Consider the following 20688-nt stretch of genomic DNA (forward strand, 5'->3'; position numbering starts at 1 on the left):
CTCTTTGCTTGACATCATGGGAAAATCAAAAGAAATCAGCCAAGACCTCACATTTTTCTGTAGACCTCCACAAGTCTGGTTCATCCTTGGGAGCAATTTCCAAATGCCTGAAGGTACCACGTTCATCTGTACAAACAATAGTACACAAGTTTAAACACCCCGGTACCACGCAGCCATCATACCGCTCAGGAAGGAGACGCGTTCTGTATATCAATCCCAGAACAGCAAAGGAACTTGTGAAGATGCTGGAGGAAACAGGTACAAAAGTATATCCACAGTAAAACAAGTCCTATAATCGACATAACCTGAAAGGCCGCTCAGCAAGGAAGGAGCCACTGCTCTAAAACCGCCATTAAAAAAAAGCCAGACTACGGTTTGCAACTGCACATGGGGACAAAGATTGTACTTTTTGGAGAAATGTCCTCAGTTCTATTTTTGTTTCATCAGACCAATTGACCATCGTTATGTTTGGAGGAAAAAGGGGGAGGCTTGTAAGCCGAAGAACACCATCCCAACCGTGAAGCACGGGGGTGGCAGTATCATGTTGTGGGGGTGCTTTGCTGCAGGAGGGACTGGTGCACTTCACAAAATAGATGGCATCAGGAGGAAAGAAAATGATGTGGATATATTGAAGCAAAATCTCAAGACATCAGTCAGGAAGTTAAAGCTTGGTCGCAAATGGGTCTTCCAAATGGACAATGACCCCAAGTATACTTCCAAAGTTGTGGCAAAATGCCTTAAGGACAACAAAGTCAAAGTATTGGAGTGGCCATCACAAAGCCCTGACCTCAATCCTATAGAAAATTTGTGGGCAAAACTGAAAAAGCATGTGTGAGCAAGGAGGCCTACAAACCTGACTCAGTTACACCAGCTCTGTCAGGAGGAATGGCCAAAATTCACCCAACTTATTGTGGGAAGGTTGTGGAAGGCTACCCGAAACGTTTGAGCCAAGTTCAACAATTTAAAGGCAATGCTACCAAATACTAATTGAGTGTATGTAAACTTCTGACCCACAGGGAAAGTGATGAAAGAAATAAAAGCTGAAATAAATCACTATTATTGACATTTCACATTCTTAAAATAAAGTGGTGAGCCTAATTTTTACTAGGATTAAATGTCAGGAATTGTGAAACTGAGTTTAAATGTATTTGGCTAAGGTGTATGTAAACTTCCAACTTCAACTGTACATGTCAGAGCTAGATGTGTAACGGCACAGCTGATACGGTCCTTTTTAGGTTATGTAAGGGTTAGTTCTACATGAAGAGGACCAATATGGCATGCCAGTTGTAAATATGACTTGAGCAGAAATTCATTTATTCTATAATATTGTGATTCTATCCTTATCCCCCAAATCATTTGATCTATGAAAATGTAAGACAACTAAACACTTGAACATAATTTATTAGACTTTTACAATATCTCATTCCCTCAAGGCTAACACTACTGTAATTTCTTGATCAAACTATGGACGGTCAAGAACTCACAGCTAAAAGGTAATGAACATCTTTCAGGTCAATTGACAGAAAATGTGAATGGATTAAGGGTGATACACTTCCTTTCACAATATCTTAATATATACACATGGCAAGTATGCAAGGGAGAAATTAGGAACTTATTTCAAAGTAAAATTAAAAAGCCTTTGACATTGGAAGAAAACACAGCCTTCCCAAGTCACAACTCCAAAAAAGGCAGTCTCACAGGCAGTTTACCATCAGCAGATTCACACAACTATGGAACTTCTTCAAAAAGACACTGCATTCAACACCAGAAATACACATAGCAACAGTGATGATCACTCAGTAGTTCCAGTTGTGTAAAATTCATGGTGGTATTGTATTCTCTCAACAGTCACTAATCTATTTTTTTGTGTGTGTGACAGACTGTGGGGAAACAATTCCACTGTCGGCCTCTAAAAAAAGGGAAGACAGTCAAATGACTTAAAGTTACACTTCATGAAACAGTCCTTGAGCACACCCTAAGTCGCTCACTACCAGCACAACAGGAAGTGAAGTGCCACACAGGAAGCAGGCGGGGAGAGATGGCTCAGATGACATCATGTGGAGAAGGGGACTGGTCAGGAGGCTGTTCGCTGTCTGGTGGGGAGGGCCTTGGAGGGGGTCCAGGGGGAAAACTGCCTGGGTGGGGCCTCATGGGAGGATAGCCCATATGCAGCAGAGGTGGAAATCGCCCAAACATTCCCGGGGGAGGTGGTCCTCGCACTTCAGGGGAAAACAAGGGGGAAAGCTTTACGTTTAGTCAGTCTAACAGTATACATGCAGAGTCATTTAACCTGCAAGATGTACTGAATGTGGTATAAAATGATATTCCTCATCTCCCACCCATAGCTTGTTAATAGAACCAAATGATTACATAAAAACCTTCAGTTATAAATGCATTATAAGTACAAAGCACATAAGCCTTTAATATGTAAGGGATACAGAGAATAATACTTACTGCCTATGGGGGGCCCTGCTGGACCTCGTGGGGGGAAGAAGTCTGGGGGTCCGAAAGGGCCTGGGGGGCCTCTGCGTGCAAAGTAAGGGTCCATGGGGGGGAGGGGACCCATACCAGGAGGTCCTAAGGGAGGAGGCCCCATCCTCAGATCTCCAGGTGCTGACATGTGGGACTGCGGAAACATTTTAAATATAGATGTAGGATCTTAATTTGATCACCCCGTTACAGGAAAATGTTCAGGTAAAAAAATATATACTAATAATTTTAGTTAGTCAGGGTCTGAACTGTCAAATACAAGTGCAATTTCAAAATGTGGTAGAATGTGTAGAATTGCAGAAAATCTGTGAAACTGCTAATTTTTCTCTCCACCCCATGGCAAATAAGTAGAATTGCAGCAAAGCGCTGTTTTTCTCTGGGGGGGGGGGGATTTCTTTCACCCAGGGCCCCCAAAATGCTAGGGCCGGCTCTGACTGAATGTGTGGGTTTGAATGTGGGTACGCAGACCCGTGAGCCACTGCGGCCATGATGACAAGCTCAGATTTTTTGTAATCCCACACCCCCGTCAAAGTTAACCATCCCTGTAGTAGAACATTTTATTATCCCCAATGGGAAATTGGTTTTGCAGCAAAATATGCACCTATGGACAGAGAGACAGTACATGAATGAGCCAATGTATTAATATAAGGGTTAGAATACTTACATCTCTTTCATTTTCACCAGGACCCATGCTGTTTTCCATAAATGACGAGTCTGCAAGAACACAAGAGAAAAAACACAGTAAGAACCTAGCTACATCCACTTCAATCTTTGGTGGGTTTATTTCATTCAATCCTTAAGAACTTGATGAAAAGAGGGTTCATTCATGCTCTTTAATGCTATCAGCTCAACTCTGTCAAAACAAGGGAGTTTCCACATTGGGCACAGTGTTCTGATTAATATGTATTGCTTGAAAAAGTAATACATTACATATTATGCATTACTTTGTGTTGAAAGTAACATGTTACAGTACTTTGAGTTACTTTCATGAAAAAAATCTCAAACTCAGTTTGTTTGACTGTCAGAGGGAGCAAGGCGAGCTGCGCACGCTCTACCAAAGATAGTAAGTAGCCTAACTCAAGTTTGATCACAAGTTTCTCCTTTATTCTGTGGCGCAGCTTTTGTAGACTATCATATGGGCTGCTTACACACACACACACACACACTGCATTCGTTAAGTATTCAGACCCCTTGACTTTTTCCACATTGGTACCTTAGTCTTATTCTAAAACAGATTTTTTTTATCCCCTTATCTACACACAATAACAAAGCAAAAACAGGTTTTTAGAATTGCTTGTCAAAAATAAATAACTTGTGGAAATGTGATATTTCAGTATTTGTCAGACCCTTTACTCAGTACTTTGTTGAGGCACCTTCGGCAGCGATTACAGCCTCCAGTCTTCTTGGGTATGATGCTACAAGCTTGGCAAACCTATATTTGGAGTTTCTCCCCTTCTCTGCAGATCCTCTCCTCAGCTCTGTCAAGTTGGATGGGGAGTGTCGCTGCACAGCTATTTTCAGGTCTCTCCAGAGATGTTTGATCGGGTTCAAGTCTGGGCTCTGGCTCAAGGACGTTTAGAGACTTGTACCGAAGCCACTCCTGCATTGTCTTGGCTGTGTGCGTAGGGTCGTTGTCCTCTCTAAGCAAGGCCCTTCTCCCTCGATTGCGCAGTTTAGCCGGGCGACCAGTTCTAGGAAGAGTCTTGGTGGTTCCAAACTTATTCCATTTAAGAATGATGGAGGCCACTGTGTTCTTGGGGACCTTCAATGCTGCAGACATTTTTTGGTACCCTTCCCCAGATCTGTGACTCGACACAACCGTCTTTGAGCGCTCTTCCTTGGACCTCATGGCTTAGTTTTTGCTCTGACATGCACTGTCAACTGTGGGACCTTATATAGACAGGTGTGTGGCGTTCCAAATCATGTCCAATCAATTGAATTTACCCCAGGTGGACTCCAATCAAGTTGTAGAAACATCAAGGATGATCAATGTAAACAGGATGCACCTGAGCTCAATTTTGAGTCTCAGTTCTGTTATTTTTTTAAAAATTAACAAACATTTCTAAAAAAACGTTTTTCGCTTTGTCATTATGGGGTATTGTGTGTAGATTGTTGAGGAAAATGTTTCATGGATCATGGAAACGCGTGCAGTAGGGATATGAATCTGAAAGTAACGCACACGTTAGTTGACGAAGTATGTTATAATATCACCCAATTTAAAAAATGTACTCCGTTACTCATAAAAGTAATCTGATTACATAATGAGTTACCCAACACTGGGCAAAATATCCTGCTCATTCTCTAGCTAACATTATATTATTCTTCAGAGGTATACTAATCATCTACACTCCTACAATTCAGTGTGCTGCTGACAAAGGAGCTAGGTCCGAATCACGTCAGCATTAAAACGATCCTGTCCTGAAATGTATTTCATCACTTCAGTTACATACTCCAAGCACTAAACATCATTTTGAAGTTTATTTGACAGAGTGGCTATGGTGCAGAGATACAGTATCAATCACTTTTTTTAAACTAACTATACGGCGCTGTAATACAGAGAGAAAATGTCAAAAAGGAGGATTCTCACCAGATTGATCTCCAGGGTGGGGCCCAAAGTTGTGGGGCTCAGCAGGACCGGGGCCCCTGGATGGGGGGGGGCCCATTGGCCCGAGGGGAAAGGCTCCGGGCAGGGGTCTCCTGTAGGGAAGGCCTGGGTCTGGATACATATACCCTTTATGAGCAGTGAGAGAGAAAGTGCACTGTTTCAGCAGCCTTATTCAGACCAGCTGCACTGAGGATGGGGATCAGAACAGAAATGTCCAAATCAAAACAACCAGTGTGCTGTCCAAAGGGGACTGGAGCCAAAAGCAGAAGCCTCTTTGCAGTTCACAAAAAAACAAAAACAAGCATAAAATCATGATGCATTTACGTCGTACACAACAAAACAGTGACAGTAGTAGAATGGGTATGATGGAATTGTCGTTGACTAATCAAAATACAGTGATGCCACATGCTAAATCGCTCCCCCATGATAACGGAAGTAAATGGTTAAAAGGTTCCTAGTTCCAGGGCCTCCTGAGTGGCGCAGTGGTCTAAGACGCTGCATCGCAGTGCTAGCTGTGCCACTAGAGATCCTGGTTCGAGTCGACACAAACCAGTGGCGGCTCAGGCTCCTCAATACATTAGTGAGGTTGGGCGATTAGGCCTGGCTCGCAGTTGGCGTTCCAATTCATTCCAAAGGTGTTCGATGGGGTTGAGGTCAGGGCTCTGTGCAGGCCAGTCAAGTTCTTCCACACCGATCTGGACAAACCATTTCTGTAAGGATCTCGCTTTGTGCACAGGCGCATTGTCAGGAAAGGGCCTTCCCCAAACTGTTGCCACAAAGTTGGAAGCACAGAATTGTCTAGAATGTCATTGTATGCTGTAGCATTAAGATTTCCCTTCACTTGAACTAAGGGGCCTAGCCCTGAAACCTCAGACCATTATTCCTCCTCCACCAAACTTTACAGTTGGCACTACGCAGTCGGGAAGGTAGCGTTGTAAAAAAAAAAAAAACATTTCATGAAGCTCCTGACAAACAGTTCTTGTGCGGAAGTTGCTTCCAGAGGCTGTTTGGAAAATAGGTAGAGTGTTGCAACAAAGGACAGACAGTTTTTACGCACTACAGCACTTGGTGGTCCCGTTTTGTGAGCCTGTGTGTCCTACCACTTCGCAGCTGACCTGTTGTTGCTCCTAGACGTTTCCACTTCACAATAACAGCACTTACAGTTGAGCGGGGCAGCTCTAGCAGGGCAGAAATTTGACAAACTGACTTGTTGGAAAGGTGGCCACATTGAAAGTCATTGAGCTCTTCAGTAAGGCTAAGGCGGTGTGCTCAATTTTATACACGTGTCAGCAAAGGGTGTGGCTGAAGTAGCTGAATCCACTAATTTGAAGGGGTGTCCACATACATTTGTATATATAGAGTAGTCATACACTCACTGCCCACGACTAGGTCTGCACCTCACAGACTGACAACAGTGATTTGAACCAATAAAGAGAATCTCAAACCTCTCACAGGGCCGGCTGATCACAACAGTAACTAACTGAGGGGAATTGTTTAGCTGTGAAATAATCTGACAGTCGATTAACAAATATAACTCACTCTCACCCTATAACTAATTATATTTCTCTACAACCCAAAAGAAAGTCTGGACATTTTTATATAGCAAAAGATGGTAAAACATACTGATGTAAATAAATAACGAACACACATCCTTTAGGGCTGATACTGAATGCAAATTAGTATTTTTCCACACACAATATAGTAGACTAGAAGATTAGAATATCTTCTGTCTCTAGTGATTAGAGGGGCTGCTGAGATCATAAGGGGGGGGGGGGATAGCGGGTGGTCATCACTGTACCTGGAGGGGGTATAGGTGGGCCCCTGCGATCCCTCTCCCAGGTGGGAGATATCGAGCCACTGTCAGAGTGAGGACCACCACTCCGATCAGAGTCCACCCCACAATCGGTGGGATCTACTAGGCCTCGAGATACTGGTTATGCGAGAGAGAGATGTGGGAGTGGTAGGTGAGCAAGAAAGAGAGAGAGACAGCATGTCAATGAGTTCATGGAGCAAGGATGACAAGACCAGAACAATACGTCATGTGCAAAGACAATGCTCCCTCTGTAGGTGATACAGCTGCACATCATTCCCTATTTTGCTGGTGCATGCTCACCACCAAGGCAATTTAGACTATAAAGATAAACATCTCTGTAACAGATGTATCAACCTTCTAGCAAATTAAGATTCAGCATGTATTTGTATCAGGTGATTAAGAACAGACTTCAGCATTGCTTTACTCAATAACTCAATTGACAGGAGATTAAATAATAATCAAAACTTAATTAAATCTATTTATCCTGCTTTCTTAATGGCATTTTCACCATGTCATGGCACATCAGTTGGTACTAAATAGAAAACGTAAATAGAATCCTAATTATAAACTCATGACATGCCAACGATTAGAACATGATGCTCTGCAATGCTTCAAGGACACACGTCTCAAGCCATGTACATTTGGCTGCGGTGCAGTGCCACATGTTGCACTGAAGAGGGGGTTTGAACTGGAGAAGTCACCTCTGCCTCCCGGTCCCATGGGAGGGAAGTTTGGAGAGAGGTGTGGCTGGCCATCCATCAGGGTGGGCGGAGACAGGAAGGCTCTGTTCTCGGCGGCAGGGTGACCCAGGGGGGAGGGGCCATACGGTGACCTTTCACCTGCAGGACAGGGAGACAGAAAGTTCAAATATCAGAATAATGACCTATTCAACACCTAGTCCCTATTACACGATAGGCACTCCTGTAGATCTGAGAGGATTGGATGGATATACTGTAAGTAGTTCTGTTAATAACTTAATCTTGACTTTCGGATTGTCGCCATATTGCTTTCACCTATCCAATCGTCTCAATGTAGGGAGTAGGAGCGAGTTGGGATTCAGAGGAGGATATGATTATAGTTAGGGTGATAGGAGGGTTATTGTAGACTCACCTCTGAACGGAGGTCTGCCCATATTGTCCAGAGCATAGGGGTCTTTCTCCACCAGATCTAGCTTGAACTGAGTATCAGTCAACCTGCATGGAGACACCACAGCTGGAGAATACTTTCCACACGGCAGGGAAATACTATTTTGTAGCAACACGTCTGGTGAAACTGACTGTATTCTTTAGTACTTACTTTTGCCTGAGGTGTGCATTCTCTCTTTTAATGTAAGCCAGGTCACGGTCAGCAGCTCGTGCTGCTAGCTACAATGCAGACAACAGAGATTACAGATGAGTCGCCAAGCTGAGGAAATCCCATTTAAGCTCCGATTCCGCATGTGTCTTTCTGCTGCTCATCAAGAAAAATGTATGTGGGTCTTGGGGGTGTGGCTTGATGTGGGTCGTAGATCGTAGATCGTACCATGGCAGTTACTGTTGTTTGTCTCTCTTGAGACACCGTGGCAACAACATAGCCACTATCACTTCCTCAAAATAGTCAGAATTGATCTAAGGTCTTAGCTAGATGTAAAATTGTGTGACTAAGGTGTTGGGTGCAGTATTTCTCAAGTTAAAAAAAGACATGTATGTGGGTGTGTTATGTTCGTATATATTGTACCCTGGCAAGTTACTGTTGTTTGTCCCTCTTGAGACACCGTGGCAACAACATAGCCACTATCACTTTCTAAAAATTGTCAGAATTGATCTAAGGAGGTCTTAGTCACACAATTTTACATCTAGCTAAGGTGTTTGGTGCAGTATTTCTCAAGTAAAAAATAAATACATTTTAAAAAACTAGTCAGTGCACTGCAAAGTGTATGAGTACTGAGTCAGCTGCTGCTGGCTGCACTCAGGACTGATTTCGGAGAACATGTCTACAACATCATCATCAAATTGTCAAACTATCTTAAATAAATCAAAAGCTTCACGCTGTTTATCAGTGCCCAAACATCACTAGCTAGCTAAGTTCCATGTAGTAGTAGCCAGCAGGCACATTGAGCAGGCAGGCCATGTTAGCTAAATCAGCTTATCAAGTCACTGGCGAGTGGCGACGTGTGCGCTTCGGTGCCGTTTAAAAAACAATCTATTACCAGAGTTTGCATCTGTCTTGCAGTGTTTGGGCAAGTTTGTCTCACTTCCTGGAGGTTCTGCGATTGGATAGAGCGCAATCAGAGCAGATTTTTGGCGTTACCGTCTCGTGTTAGTGGGCATGGTTGCAATCCAAACCCAGCCCTTATGTAAATTGTGATGACCTCAGTTACACAAATCTCACAAAACTCAGTTTAGGAATATACTGACCTTATGACCAAAATTATCCTACTTACACTTTAGTCAATTTTGGCATTGGAATAAACATTTCTAATATCGACGCCACATAGGCTGTTTTCAACCAGAAATGCATTCAGTTGCTCTTTAACATGACTATGAGCTGAGGTGTGCGCCATAGTGTGTTACTACTATGTACTTACCCAGTTATTGTGTGCCTTCTTTTCCTGGGAGGTTATCTGAAAAATGGAGGGAGAATGACATTTGTTATTGGCCATACATCAGATAATTGCATGTGGTTTATGTTTTCCCCCCTCTTCTAGTCTCTTATGACAGACTGTCAGATCTCCAACCTGGATCTTGTAGGCCTGGTTGGTCTTCTCCAGCTCATCCTCCAGGTCTTGTGCTCTTTGCCTTTGTGTGGAAACAAAACAGCACCTTGATGCAAGCACTCGCAATACAAAACGCCCTGCGAAAATTTTGGACATGTGCAACTCTATGTTTCACAAAATTAATTGGATGTATTCGATTGACAGCAAGTGTACTGAAAGTATACCTTTAAATTTCAGGCCTGTATGAAAACACCGTAAACAAGAGATTTGCAGGGTAGGTTTGGAGACAGGTGATATCTGGAGTCAGGGATGGTTTGTTTGTGTGTGTGTGTGTGTGTGTGTGTGTGTGTGTGTGTGTATGTCCAGTAGCCGACCTGTAGCTGCTGAGCTCCTCCACGGCCAGGCTGATACTCCTGTCAGCCTTGGTCAGCTTCTCCTCCTTCTGCAGACGCTCCCTCTCCTCCACCGTCAGCATCCTGACACCAGGGAGAACACCCATTATATGCATACCACAGAGTGGAACAGCCATGATCAGACAAACATTACCAGGCCATGTGTGGTCCAGTGCATCTCAGTTGGTAGAGCATGGCGCTTGCAATGCCACAGATAGTGGGTTCGATTCCCATTGGGGACACCCTTACATAAAAAAGGTATGCACACATGACTAAGTTGCTTTGCAAAAGTGTCTGCTAAATTACATATATTATTATATTACCAGGCATGCAGCAGTTCAATAGTCCCACTTATTGAATAGTTATTATGAAGTGTAACCAAACTTTCATAAATCAGCCATTATAAATGCTTATAAATCCTTCATAAATGTGTTTTTGTTTGTTATGATCAGCCTGTATAAAATGACAAAGTTCATGGATGAAGCTGTGCATTTGGGTCAGCCTTAGAGTGGCTCCTGTATAGTACCTGTGTAGTTTGAGCTCATTCTCCTGGTACATCTCTGTCATGATCTGCAGTTTCTGTTGTAGTTTCTGCACCTGGCCCGTGTACTTCTCACTCTCGGTCTGCAGAGAGTCCTTCTCATTCCCAAGTTTCTTAATCCCCTCTGCAACCCAAGTTTCAACCTGGTGTTAAAAACTAGACATGGTTTTTCATTAAATGTCAGAGGTTTACAGCAGTTTAGGCTGGTTTCCCGGACACTGACGCATGTCCTTTTTAGTCCAGGAGGACACGGCTTAATATGCGTCTGGGAAACCAACCCCTTGGGTCTGTTGTATCATGAAAACAGCAACTGAAGCTCATTTCAATATAACCTACAGACATTTTATGTACATTATAAAATGTACTTTGTTATATTCTTGTTTTGTTCTCCGCAGTGAAAAGTTACTACTGAACAGCATAATACTCTGCTTACCTTGGAGATCCTCCATGGCCTTGACTTCATCTGCTAGCTTGGCAAACACCCTGTCCTTGTCTTCATCCACTGACTTCAAGTCTGCATTCATCTAAAAATGTTAAAAAACAAGTCTCATTTCCCATCTATTGCTGACAAGAGTTTTGTTTGTAAAACTGAATTTTATTTACCGTAAGTGAAGACATACCTTGGCTGCATGAATTAGTTTCTGTATTCTTTGTCGTTGATGGTTATCTGTGTATAAAAAAAACAAAAGTTAAATCTGGGAAGACACAGATATCCCACTTCCTCAATATCCTGACAAATGTTTTTTTTTAAATCCAATCGATGATCTTGCATAATAATACGAAGAGATGGTGAGCGAAAGCCAGTTGATCATACCTACTGGCGGTTATAGTCTTATCTACCGTAACCTCACCTGGCCCCTCTCCATTTTCCGCCCCTCGTGTCCCATTTCTCTCCTCTCCGTTGGCTCCGTCCTCCAGCACTGAGTCCCAGTCCTTTATCTTCAACAGGCAGTCTGTCAGGGACTAATGGAGAGAGAGAGTGAGAGCGAGAGAGCGTGAGAAGGCTTTACCATTTAAATAACTATAGTTTTTCCCCCAAGGAAACGTATTTTGTTGAGTGATACATACAACAAAACACAGTATATACCATTTACAATAATTAACAGGCAATAGAGGATTACCATTATGACCATAGCCACTTAGGGTGTCAACTAACTAATTGTTAGTTGACACTAGGGCTGTGGCAAAATGTCATCAGCCGGTGATTGTCAAGCAAATAAACTGTCGGTCTCACGGTAATTGACCGTTAATATAAGAACATTAAGCATCTCCTGGCTTCCACACATTTTTTTAATTTATTAAACCTTTATTTTTTTTATTTTTTTATTTATTTTTTTTAAATACATTTTACCCCCTTTTCTCCCCAATTTTCGTGGTATCCAATCGCTAGTAATTACTATCTTGTCTCATCGCTACAACTCCCGTACGGGCTCGGGAGAGACGAAGGTCGAAAGCCATGCGTCCTCCGAAGCACAACCCAACCAAGCCGCACTGCTTCTTAACACAGCGCGCCTCCAACCCGGAAGCCAGCCGCACCAATGTGTCGGAGGAAACACCGTGTACCTGGCCCCCTTGGTTAGCGCGCACTGCGCCCGGCCCGCCACAGGAGTCGCTGGAGCGCGATGAGACAAGGATATCCCTACCGGCCAAACCCTCCCTAACCCGGACGACGCTAGGCCAATTGTGCGTCGCCCCACGGACCTCCCGGTCGCGGCCGGTCGAGACCTATGCAATAAAATGCTAATTAATTACTTCAAAATCATACAATGTGATTTTCTGGATTTTTGTTTTAGATTCCGTCTCTCACAGTTGAAGTGTACCTATGATAAAAATGACAGACCTCTACATGCTTTGTAAGTAGGAAAACCTGCAAAATCGGCAGTGTATCAAATACTTGTTCCCCCCACTGTATATGCCAGTTAGGGTCTACACCGCTTGTAAAGCTGATCAATGTGCTTAATTTTAAGAAGTTATTTGGCCACTTTAGTTGTGATACAAACCATATTAAAACATATAGACCTATGGGCTAGGCTACATGAGGTGTGCGACTATGATTCGAACAAGTCGCAAAAAAAAGGCATATTTTCTTATGATGGGCATCATTCACAAATGATATATAATTCACAAGTGATAGGCTAATATTGTCACCCATCAGACTATTCTTTGATTTAATCTTGTCTTTACATATACTAAATAATATATGTGTGACATTTGTCTTGATTTCAAATGGACCATTATCATGCACCTGCAAACAGAGGATGCTTTTCCCCGTGGTTTATTTTCATGCCAGCCAGGTAGGCTATACTCCTGTTGTAAATATAAGCAATGTGCTTAACATTAGGAAAGTTTAGAAATAAATATAGTATTCCTAGCCTATAGAAAGCTGATAGGATCCTCTTTTTATTAGCGGCCATCACTCGGTTTTCTCCTGCAATTGCATAGCCTATAGAAATGTTGCGCAACATGAGCTCCTATGAAGTGTTTACATTGATATTAGAGGGACAACAGAGAACTGAGTACCAGGCAGTTAGCAAGTTTGGTAGGCTACTAATGACCAGCAGCAGCCCTTGGAGAAGCTTAATTACCGTGACTAAACAGTCATCTGGAATTTGACTGCCTTCATGACTGCCGGTGTGGCAGTAATACGGTCACCGCAACAGTCCTAGTTGACACCCTCAGTAATCTTCAAAGTGTGTGGTGATTGGTTTTTCCCAGTACATGAAGAATATGCAAATGTTTGTTATAGGCACACATTTAGCTGCATGTGGTTTTTGCCAGTGCAGTAATATGAATGCAAACCTTGATGCTCTCGTCTTTGGTGGCAGCATCCTGCACCATTCCAGTGTAGGAGCTCTCACACATCCTCATCTCCTCCTCCAGTTCACTCATCCGCTCCCCCCAGTCCTCTGCTTCCTGGACCAGCTGTGGGAAGAGGGGGAGAGGGTGAGGACCACACCAGAATATAGGACAATTTCTGCTTTCTCTTCAGCACAACCCATGCAGGTTCTTTGTATAAACGGCAACCAAGCCTGATATGGAACTGGAGTATAAAACACTATAAGTGACAGAGCCATACATTCAGATATCAGTGGCTCTGATTCGTGGGTACTGTATACAGTGAGGGAAAAAAGTATTTGATCACCTGCTGATTTTGTACGTTTGCCCACTGACAAAGAAATTATTAGTCTATAATTGTAATGGTAGGTTTATTTGAACAGTGAGAGACAGAATAACAAAAAAATCCAGAAAAACGCATGTCAAAAATGTTATAAATTGATTTACATTTTAATGAGGGAAATAAGTATTTGATCCCTCTGCAAAACATGACTTAGTACTTGGTGGCAAAACCTTTGTTGGCAATCAGAGGTCAGACGTTTCTTGTAGTTGGCCACCAGGTTTGCACACATCTCAGGAAGGATTTTGTCCCACTCCTCTTTGCAGATCTTCTCCAAGTCATTAAGGTTGAGGCTGACGTTTGGCAACTCGAACCTTCAGCTCCCTCCACAGATTTTCTATGGGATAAAGGTCTGGAGACTGGCTAGGCCACTCCAGGACCTTAATGTGCTTCTTCTTGAGCCACTCCTTTGTTGCCTTGGCCGTGTGTTTTGGGTCATTGTCATGCTGGAATACCCATCCACGACCCATTTTTAATGCCCTGGCTGAGGGAAGGAGGTTCTCACCCAAGATTTGACGGTACATGGCCCTGTCCATCGTCCCTTTGATGCGGTGAAGTTGTCCTGTCCCCTTAGCAGAAAAACACCCCCAAAGCATAATGTTTCGACCTCCATGTTTGCCGGTGGGGATGGTGTTCTTGGGGTCATAGGCAGCATTCCTCCTCCTCCAAACACGGCGAGTTGAGTTGATGCCAAAGAGCTCCATTTTGGTCTCATCTGACCACAACACTGTCACCCAGTTGTCCTCTGAATCATTCAGATGTTCATTGGCAAACTTCAGACGGGCATGTATATGTGCTTTCTTGAGCAGGGGGACCTTGCAGGCGCTGCAGGATTTCAGTCCTCCACGACGTAGTGTGTTACCAATTGTTTTCTTGGTGACTATGGTCCCAGCTGCCTTGAGATCATTGACAAGATCCTCCCGTGTAGTTCTGGGCTGATTCCTCACCGTTCTCATGATCATTGCAACTCCACGAGGTGAGATCTTGCATGGAGCCCCAGGCTGAGGGAGATTGACAGTTCTTTTGTGTTTCTTCCATTTGCGAATCATCGCACCAACTGTTGTCACCTTCTCACCAAGCTGCTTGGCGATGGTCTTGTTGCCCATTCCAGCCTCGAGTAGGTCTACAATCTTGTCCCTGACATCCTTGGAGAGCTCTTTGGTCTTGGCCATGGTGGAGAGTTTGGAATCTGATTGATTGCTTCTGTGGACAAGTGTATTTTATACAGGTAACAAACTGAGATTAGGAGCACTCCCTTTAAGAGTGTGCTCCTAATCTCAGCTCGTTACCTGTATAAAAGACACCTGGGAGCCAGAAATCTTTCTGATTGAGAGGGGGTCAAATACTTATTTCCCTCATTAAAATGTAAATCAATTTATAACATTTTTGACATGCGTTTTTCTGGATTTTTTGTTGTTATTCTGTCTCTCACTGTTCAAATAAACCTACCATTACAATTATAGACTGATAATTTCTTTGTCAGTGGGCAAACGTACAAAATCAGCAGGGGATCACATACTTTTCCCCCCCTCGCTGTAGCTGTAAATTGACATCTTATATGTCAGGTTACATACCTGTGCATTGTTCTCCTGGAGCAAGGCCTTCTCTTCTTTTGCTGCCTCCAGATTATTCTGATTCCTCTCACTGTTCATGTCATATATTTTCAGGGTTGTCTGTGCCTGAAAAGAGCAAAATGTGTTAAATCTATCCTGGCTCTAAGTGTGTGGATATTATTAACATGCCGAACAGGAAGGAATTACAATTAACGTGTTGTTCATGATATATAACACTGTAATGCGGACATGTGTCAGCGTCATACTTTACCTGCTCTGTCTGGGACTTGAGGTCCCTGGTTTCTTCTTCTACAGTTGTCAAGGTTTCCTGCATATCTGCAATCTGTAAAATCACACAAATCACCACATCTCAAAAATAAAAGAACTGTGAAATATGAGAGCAAAGAGTGAAACTGAAAAAATAAAAGATGTCAACGCATAAACATCAAAACACAGGAAAAGGTGAAAAACTGTCCAGTCCAAAGTCAAACTCACCGTCTTCTCCTGCTGCAACCTCCTCGCTCTCTGGATATGTAGGTCCTCCTTTAACTTTTCTATATCATCTCCAAGCTGTGTATTTGACTGTTTCAGTCTCTGGAACATCACCTGAGTAGGAGACCATTATAGGTTTACTCGGACTTGAAATATGAGAATGTTCATTCAGTATTGAGAACAATTATACTGTGTAATTTCTGTGTCTTACCTCCAGATTCTCCCTCTCTGCGGCTTTAGCCAAAACGCCACTATTCCGCAGGGCAGATTCCAGTTTTTCATACTAAAAAATGTACATAAATAAACATAAACAAACAGTAGCAAAGGCATTCATAACACACAGGTCTATACAAAACATGTAATTTCCGAGGGCATTGCATTGAATAGTGTGCGAATCCAGTGAGTCAGAAACACACACACACTGCATTCTTTGACATAGGACTCACTTTTTGTTGAACCTCACTCAAAGTCTTAAGTACTTTGCACTTTTCATCTAATAGTTGAGCCACCTTCAGGCCCATCTGCCTCTCTTTGCCAGAATATAGTCTGCTCTTTATCTGGAAACAAGAACAATTGTGTGAGCTTGGTCACGCCCCGATCAAAAGAAAGAATGCTGTTGTTCATCTCTATACTTGCATGCTGGTATAAATATCAGACAGTCAACTTACACATTGGTAGAACCTACAGGTGAACAATAGGAGGGTGCCCAACCCCAGCAACACAGTGACGATGACAGCTTCCCATGGTAGTCCATACAGGTCAGGACCTGGCCTTATGTCATCAGGAAGGGATGACACAACCTGGGTAGAAAATCAGATAAATTGCTTACAATCAAAAGACTTGCTATAGTATTTTTATTCAGGTTTCAGGCCCTGGATTGCGAGTACGTAACAGTCAAAATGCAAACGTCCAACTTCCTCTAAACACAGACACACAGCTAGTTGTTGTGAGTGATTGAAAAGTAAAGTGATTGTCATTGCAACAAGGAGCCACAGCAAGCTCGCATTTAACCCCATTGTCTACTCCAATCTCGTCACCAAGCTTAGGACTCTGGGTCTGAACACTTCCCTCTGCAACTGGATCCTGGACTTCCTGACGGGCCAACCCCAGGTGGTGAGGGTAGGCAACATTACCTCCGCCACGCTGACCCTCAACACAGGGTTGTGTGCTTAGTCCACTCCTGTACTCGCTCCAACACAATCATCAAGTTTGCTGACAACACAACGGTGGTAGGCCGGATCACCGGCAACGATGAGTCACCCTACAGGGAGGCGATCAGTGACCTGGCAGTGTGGCACCAGAACAACAACCTATCCCTCAACGTCAGTAAGACCAAGGAGCCGATCGTGGACTACAGGAAACAGGAGGAGTGAGCATGCCCCCATCCACATCGACACAGTGGAGCAGTTCGAGAGCTTCAAGTTCCTTGGTGTACAAATCACAAAAGACTTAATTTGGTCCAAACACACGCGCACAGTCATGAAGAAGCTGCGATAGCATAGGCCCTCAAAGTTCTACAGCTGTACCATTGAGAGCATTTTGACTGGCTCCATCACTGCCTGGTATGGCAATAGCACCGCCCTCGATCGCATGGCACACAGAGGGTGGTGCGGACAGCCCAGTACTTCACTGGGGCAGAGCTCCCTGCCATCCAGGACATTTATATCAGGCAGGAAGGCCCGGAAAATCGTTGAAGACTCCAACCTCCCAAGCCATAGACTATTCACTCTGCTTCTGCACAGCAAGTGATACCGGTGCATCAAGTCTGGCACCAACAGCCTCTTGAACAGGTTCTATCCCCAAGCAATAAGACTGATAAATAGCTACTACTCTATCTTATATCCTGATGCCTAGACACCTTACCCATATACATATCTACCATCACTCCAGTATCTCTGCACATTGTAAATACGGTATTGTAAATGACCCTGTATATAGAATGCTTACTTACTTATTGTGTTGGTCATATTTCTTGGGTGTTTATTTGTATATATATTTTTTGTATTACATTGTTATTGAATTGTTGGGTTTTGAGTTTGCAATAACTGTATTTCACTGTACTTGTGTATGTGACATAAAAACGTCAAACTAACTAGGCAGCTATCTAGCTACTTAGGGTGTTTTAACACTTGGTCCATTTCAGTCAATTTTTGTGAACTCAGTGCGGTTGGCTTATTTTTTTGTTTTTAGTTCGGTTTGCATGAATTCTGCAGTCCGGTTCACTTTTTTTATGGTAATGTGAACAGAAAGCTTCCCAGGTTCGCTTGTCAGTATTCCCGCACCACACACACTATTTTTGAATTTCCGCGCATCCTTGACAATCGTTAATCAATATCTAAAAACAGCACGCTTTTCCCCCGCGAATCTGCATATCATCTTCTCTCTTTTGTTGTACCAATGTGAGGGTTTATGGTAGGGGGCCAGGTGTTGCAGTAGTCTAGTGTGTGGTGCAGGAATAATTACAAGTGAACCTGGGAAGTTTTGTGTTCACATTACCCTAAAAAGGGAACCGTACCTCTGAATTCAAGCGAACTGAAATCAGACCACCTCTCGAGAGGGTATCGGTTCGCTTCGGGGGCTCTTCTGAGGGGTCTGAGTTCCTTTGGCGTGTTCACACTGCAGAAAATAAATAATTAAGCGTACCGCACTGAGTTCACAAAAATTGACTGAAAGGGACAAAGTCAAGTGTGAACACACTTACATTAGGATACAACAGATAGCTAACGTTAGTTAGCTGGCTAAATTAACTAACATGTCATTAGTTTACGTTATCTTACCAGGAAACAGTGTTCTCGTGGACAACAAGACAAGACACTAGCTAGCTAGTTAACTAAACAATGTAGATAAGCCATATTTGACAGTCCTACACAATGAATCATTGAATTCACAGAAATTACAAAGTTGGGTAACGTTAGCTAGCTACACCATTTGATGTTTTTAGCATTGACTAGTCCAAGTTAGCTATCTAGCATGGTAACTGGATTTGACACTCACATCTCTCACTTTCTCCACGGCTAGAGTGTAATAGGTCCTTGCTGTCATTTTAAAATCAGCCAATTGGGTAGCAACTGCCTCACCACTTGTTTGATCTTCCATTTGTCGAATATTTCATTGAAATATTATTTCCATGATTATATTAACATTGAAAAAACGAATGCCCAGCTGTCATCCTGAAGTATCGTTGGCAACATGAAACTAGAGAGTTAGGACACGTATGACGCTCAAACGTGCGCAGGTTGATGCTATTTTATGCACCCAGAACTCGCTAAAACGACTCACTTTCGTTTATATTGTCCTAAAACGAATATTGGTTGATTTGTATAATTCTAATCCTACACAATAATGTGTTTTATTTGACTTTTCACTCAAAAGGAGTATTGGTAAATGTTACAACGCCCCCACTTCCTGCCTTAATGTTGAGTTGGTATATTCTCAACGTCACCAATTGTAGAACTATCCATGCTATCTTGCATCATTGGGACGCCCCTACCCCATGACGTTGCCATTTAAAATGGTTAAAGTTAGAGTTTGGTTAGAGTAGAGGTTAAGGTTGGGGTTAATATTTAGTTTAGGGACGTCCAAGGGATTCCAAATACCCCAAAATCGGTCCACGAAGTGAGGAATTTTTGTATGGAGGTCAATGAGAGTGTCTAATTTGGTGAACAACACAATCTAATTGCTAATTTGCTATGTGAGTCTTATTTGATCGAATATAAGTTTCGTAATGGTTAGTTTGTTACAAATGCACTGTTATAAGTGAAGGCACGTGGCATTTCAGCATCTTTGGGGGAAAAAACTATAGCGTAGCTGTTGGTGTTGTCATAGAGATATGTTATTGGTCATACACATTTTGCAGATGTTATTGTAGGTGCTTATGATGGATATAATCAGTTTTAGCATGGACATAACCCCTTTTAGCGTGGGTAAAGGGGGATACCTCGTCAGTTATACAATTCTGCATTTAACCCAACCCTCTGAATCCTGGAGGTGCCGGGGCTGCCTTGATAGACATCCACATCATCACCCGGGGTACTGTGGGTTAACTGCGTTGCTCAGGGGCAGAACGTCAGATTTTACCTTGTCAGCTCGGGGATTCGATCTAGCAACTTTTCGGTTACTGGCCCAACGCTCCCATTGAGGGTTCCACCATTTTAAAGTAGTCAACTGAATTCGGAGCAATTAGCCAATGAAGAAGAAGAACATTGAATACTTTAAAATGGAGATAGCCTCAATGGCGCTGCCCGTGCTGTCACAGATGCTATAGTGGCACAGATAAAAGATGAGTCCTCTATCTCTATAGACTTTTGTTCACATGCATATCTACCTTATCATTGGCTAAAATGGTCCCACCTGATCCCGCCTCCTTCCATCTTTGAGGACATGTTTTTCCATTGTTAGAGCGGGTCACTTTACAATCTTGTCAATATAATAGACAATCCTTGCTGACACTCAAACTGATGAAACCTGGATGAAACAAATGCAAATTGTAGTACTCTTCAAAAATGTTTTGAAAACAACACATATTCAACCTCTATACCTATTCTCAAATAATCTATAAACATGGAATAAGTGACCTTTCCCTCCAGCTGAGACCAACTGTCACCAAAGTCCCTCTGCTGTCACCTGCCCTGCCCTTTCAGAGTAGGCCCAGAAGTTGTTGTTGGTTGGGTGTTAACCTTTCAGCTAACTTCTCACTGCATGTCCAAAACACTACCTGTCACTCACCTGGTCAACATCCTGAACCTCCTTCTCTATTCTCTATTTAAAATGCTCATGTTATTGCACTACCACAGTGCAGTGAATAGCCTAGTCACCAAAGCCAACTCCTCAAAGTGTTGGATGATGACTGTGATAGATGATATATTACATACCAGAGGTTTTAAAGGACCAGCTTCTTTAGCTATTGGGTCAATTAATAGTGTATTGGGCTGT

General features: G+C 42.9%; 1 protein-coding gene across 1 annotated transcript; it reads right to left on the reverse strand.

The window, feature by feature from the left end:
* Window positions 1-1383: 1383 nt before the first annotated feature.
* LOC120060416 (melanoma inhibitory activity protein 2-like) lies at window positions 1384-19142 on the reverse strand. Its single transcript, XM_039009721.1, has 23 exons — window positions 18751-19142; window positions 16425-16556; window positions 16203-16313; window positions 15968-16039; window positions 15760-15870; window positions 15536-15607; window positions 15286-15390; window positions 13336-13458; window positions 11388-11499; window positions 11157-11203; window positions 10970-11060; window positions 10522-10660; window positions 9978-10079; window positions 9625-9685; window positions 9475-9510; window positions 8205-8272; window positions 8019-8101; window positions 7610-7747; window positions 6894-7025; window positions 5078-5221; window positions 3155-3204; window positions 2455-2626; window positions 1384-2219 (listed from the first exon to the last, which is right to left on the reverse strand). Exons 1-23 carry the CDS (start codon window positions 18850-18852, stop codon window positions 2044-2046), a joined length of 2379 nt encoding a protein of 792 aa, XP_038865649.1. The 5' UTR covers window positions 18853-19142; the 3' UTR covers window positions 1384-2043.
* Window positions 19143-20688: the final 1546 nt, after the last annotated feature.

The sequence above is a fragment of the Salvelinus namaycush genome, chromosome 15 (assembly GCF_016432855.1).
Source record: "Salvelinus namaycush isolate Seneca chromosome 15, SaNama_1.0, whole genome shotgun sequence".
NCBI classification, from domain to species: Eukaryota; Metazoa; Chordata; class Actinopteri; order Salmoniformes; family Salmonidae; genus Salvelinus; species Salvelinus namaycush.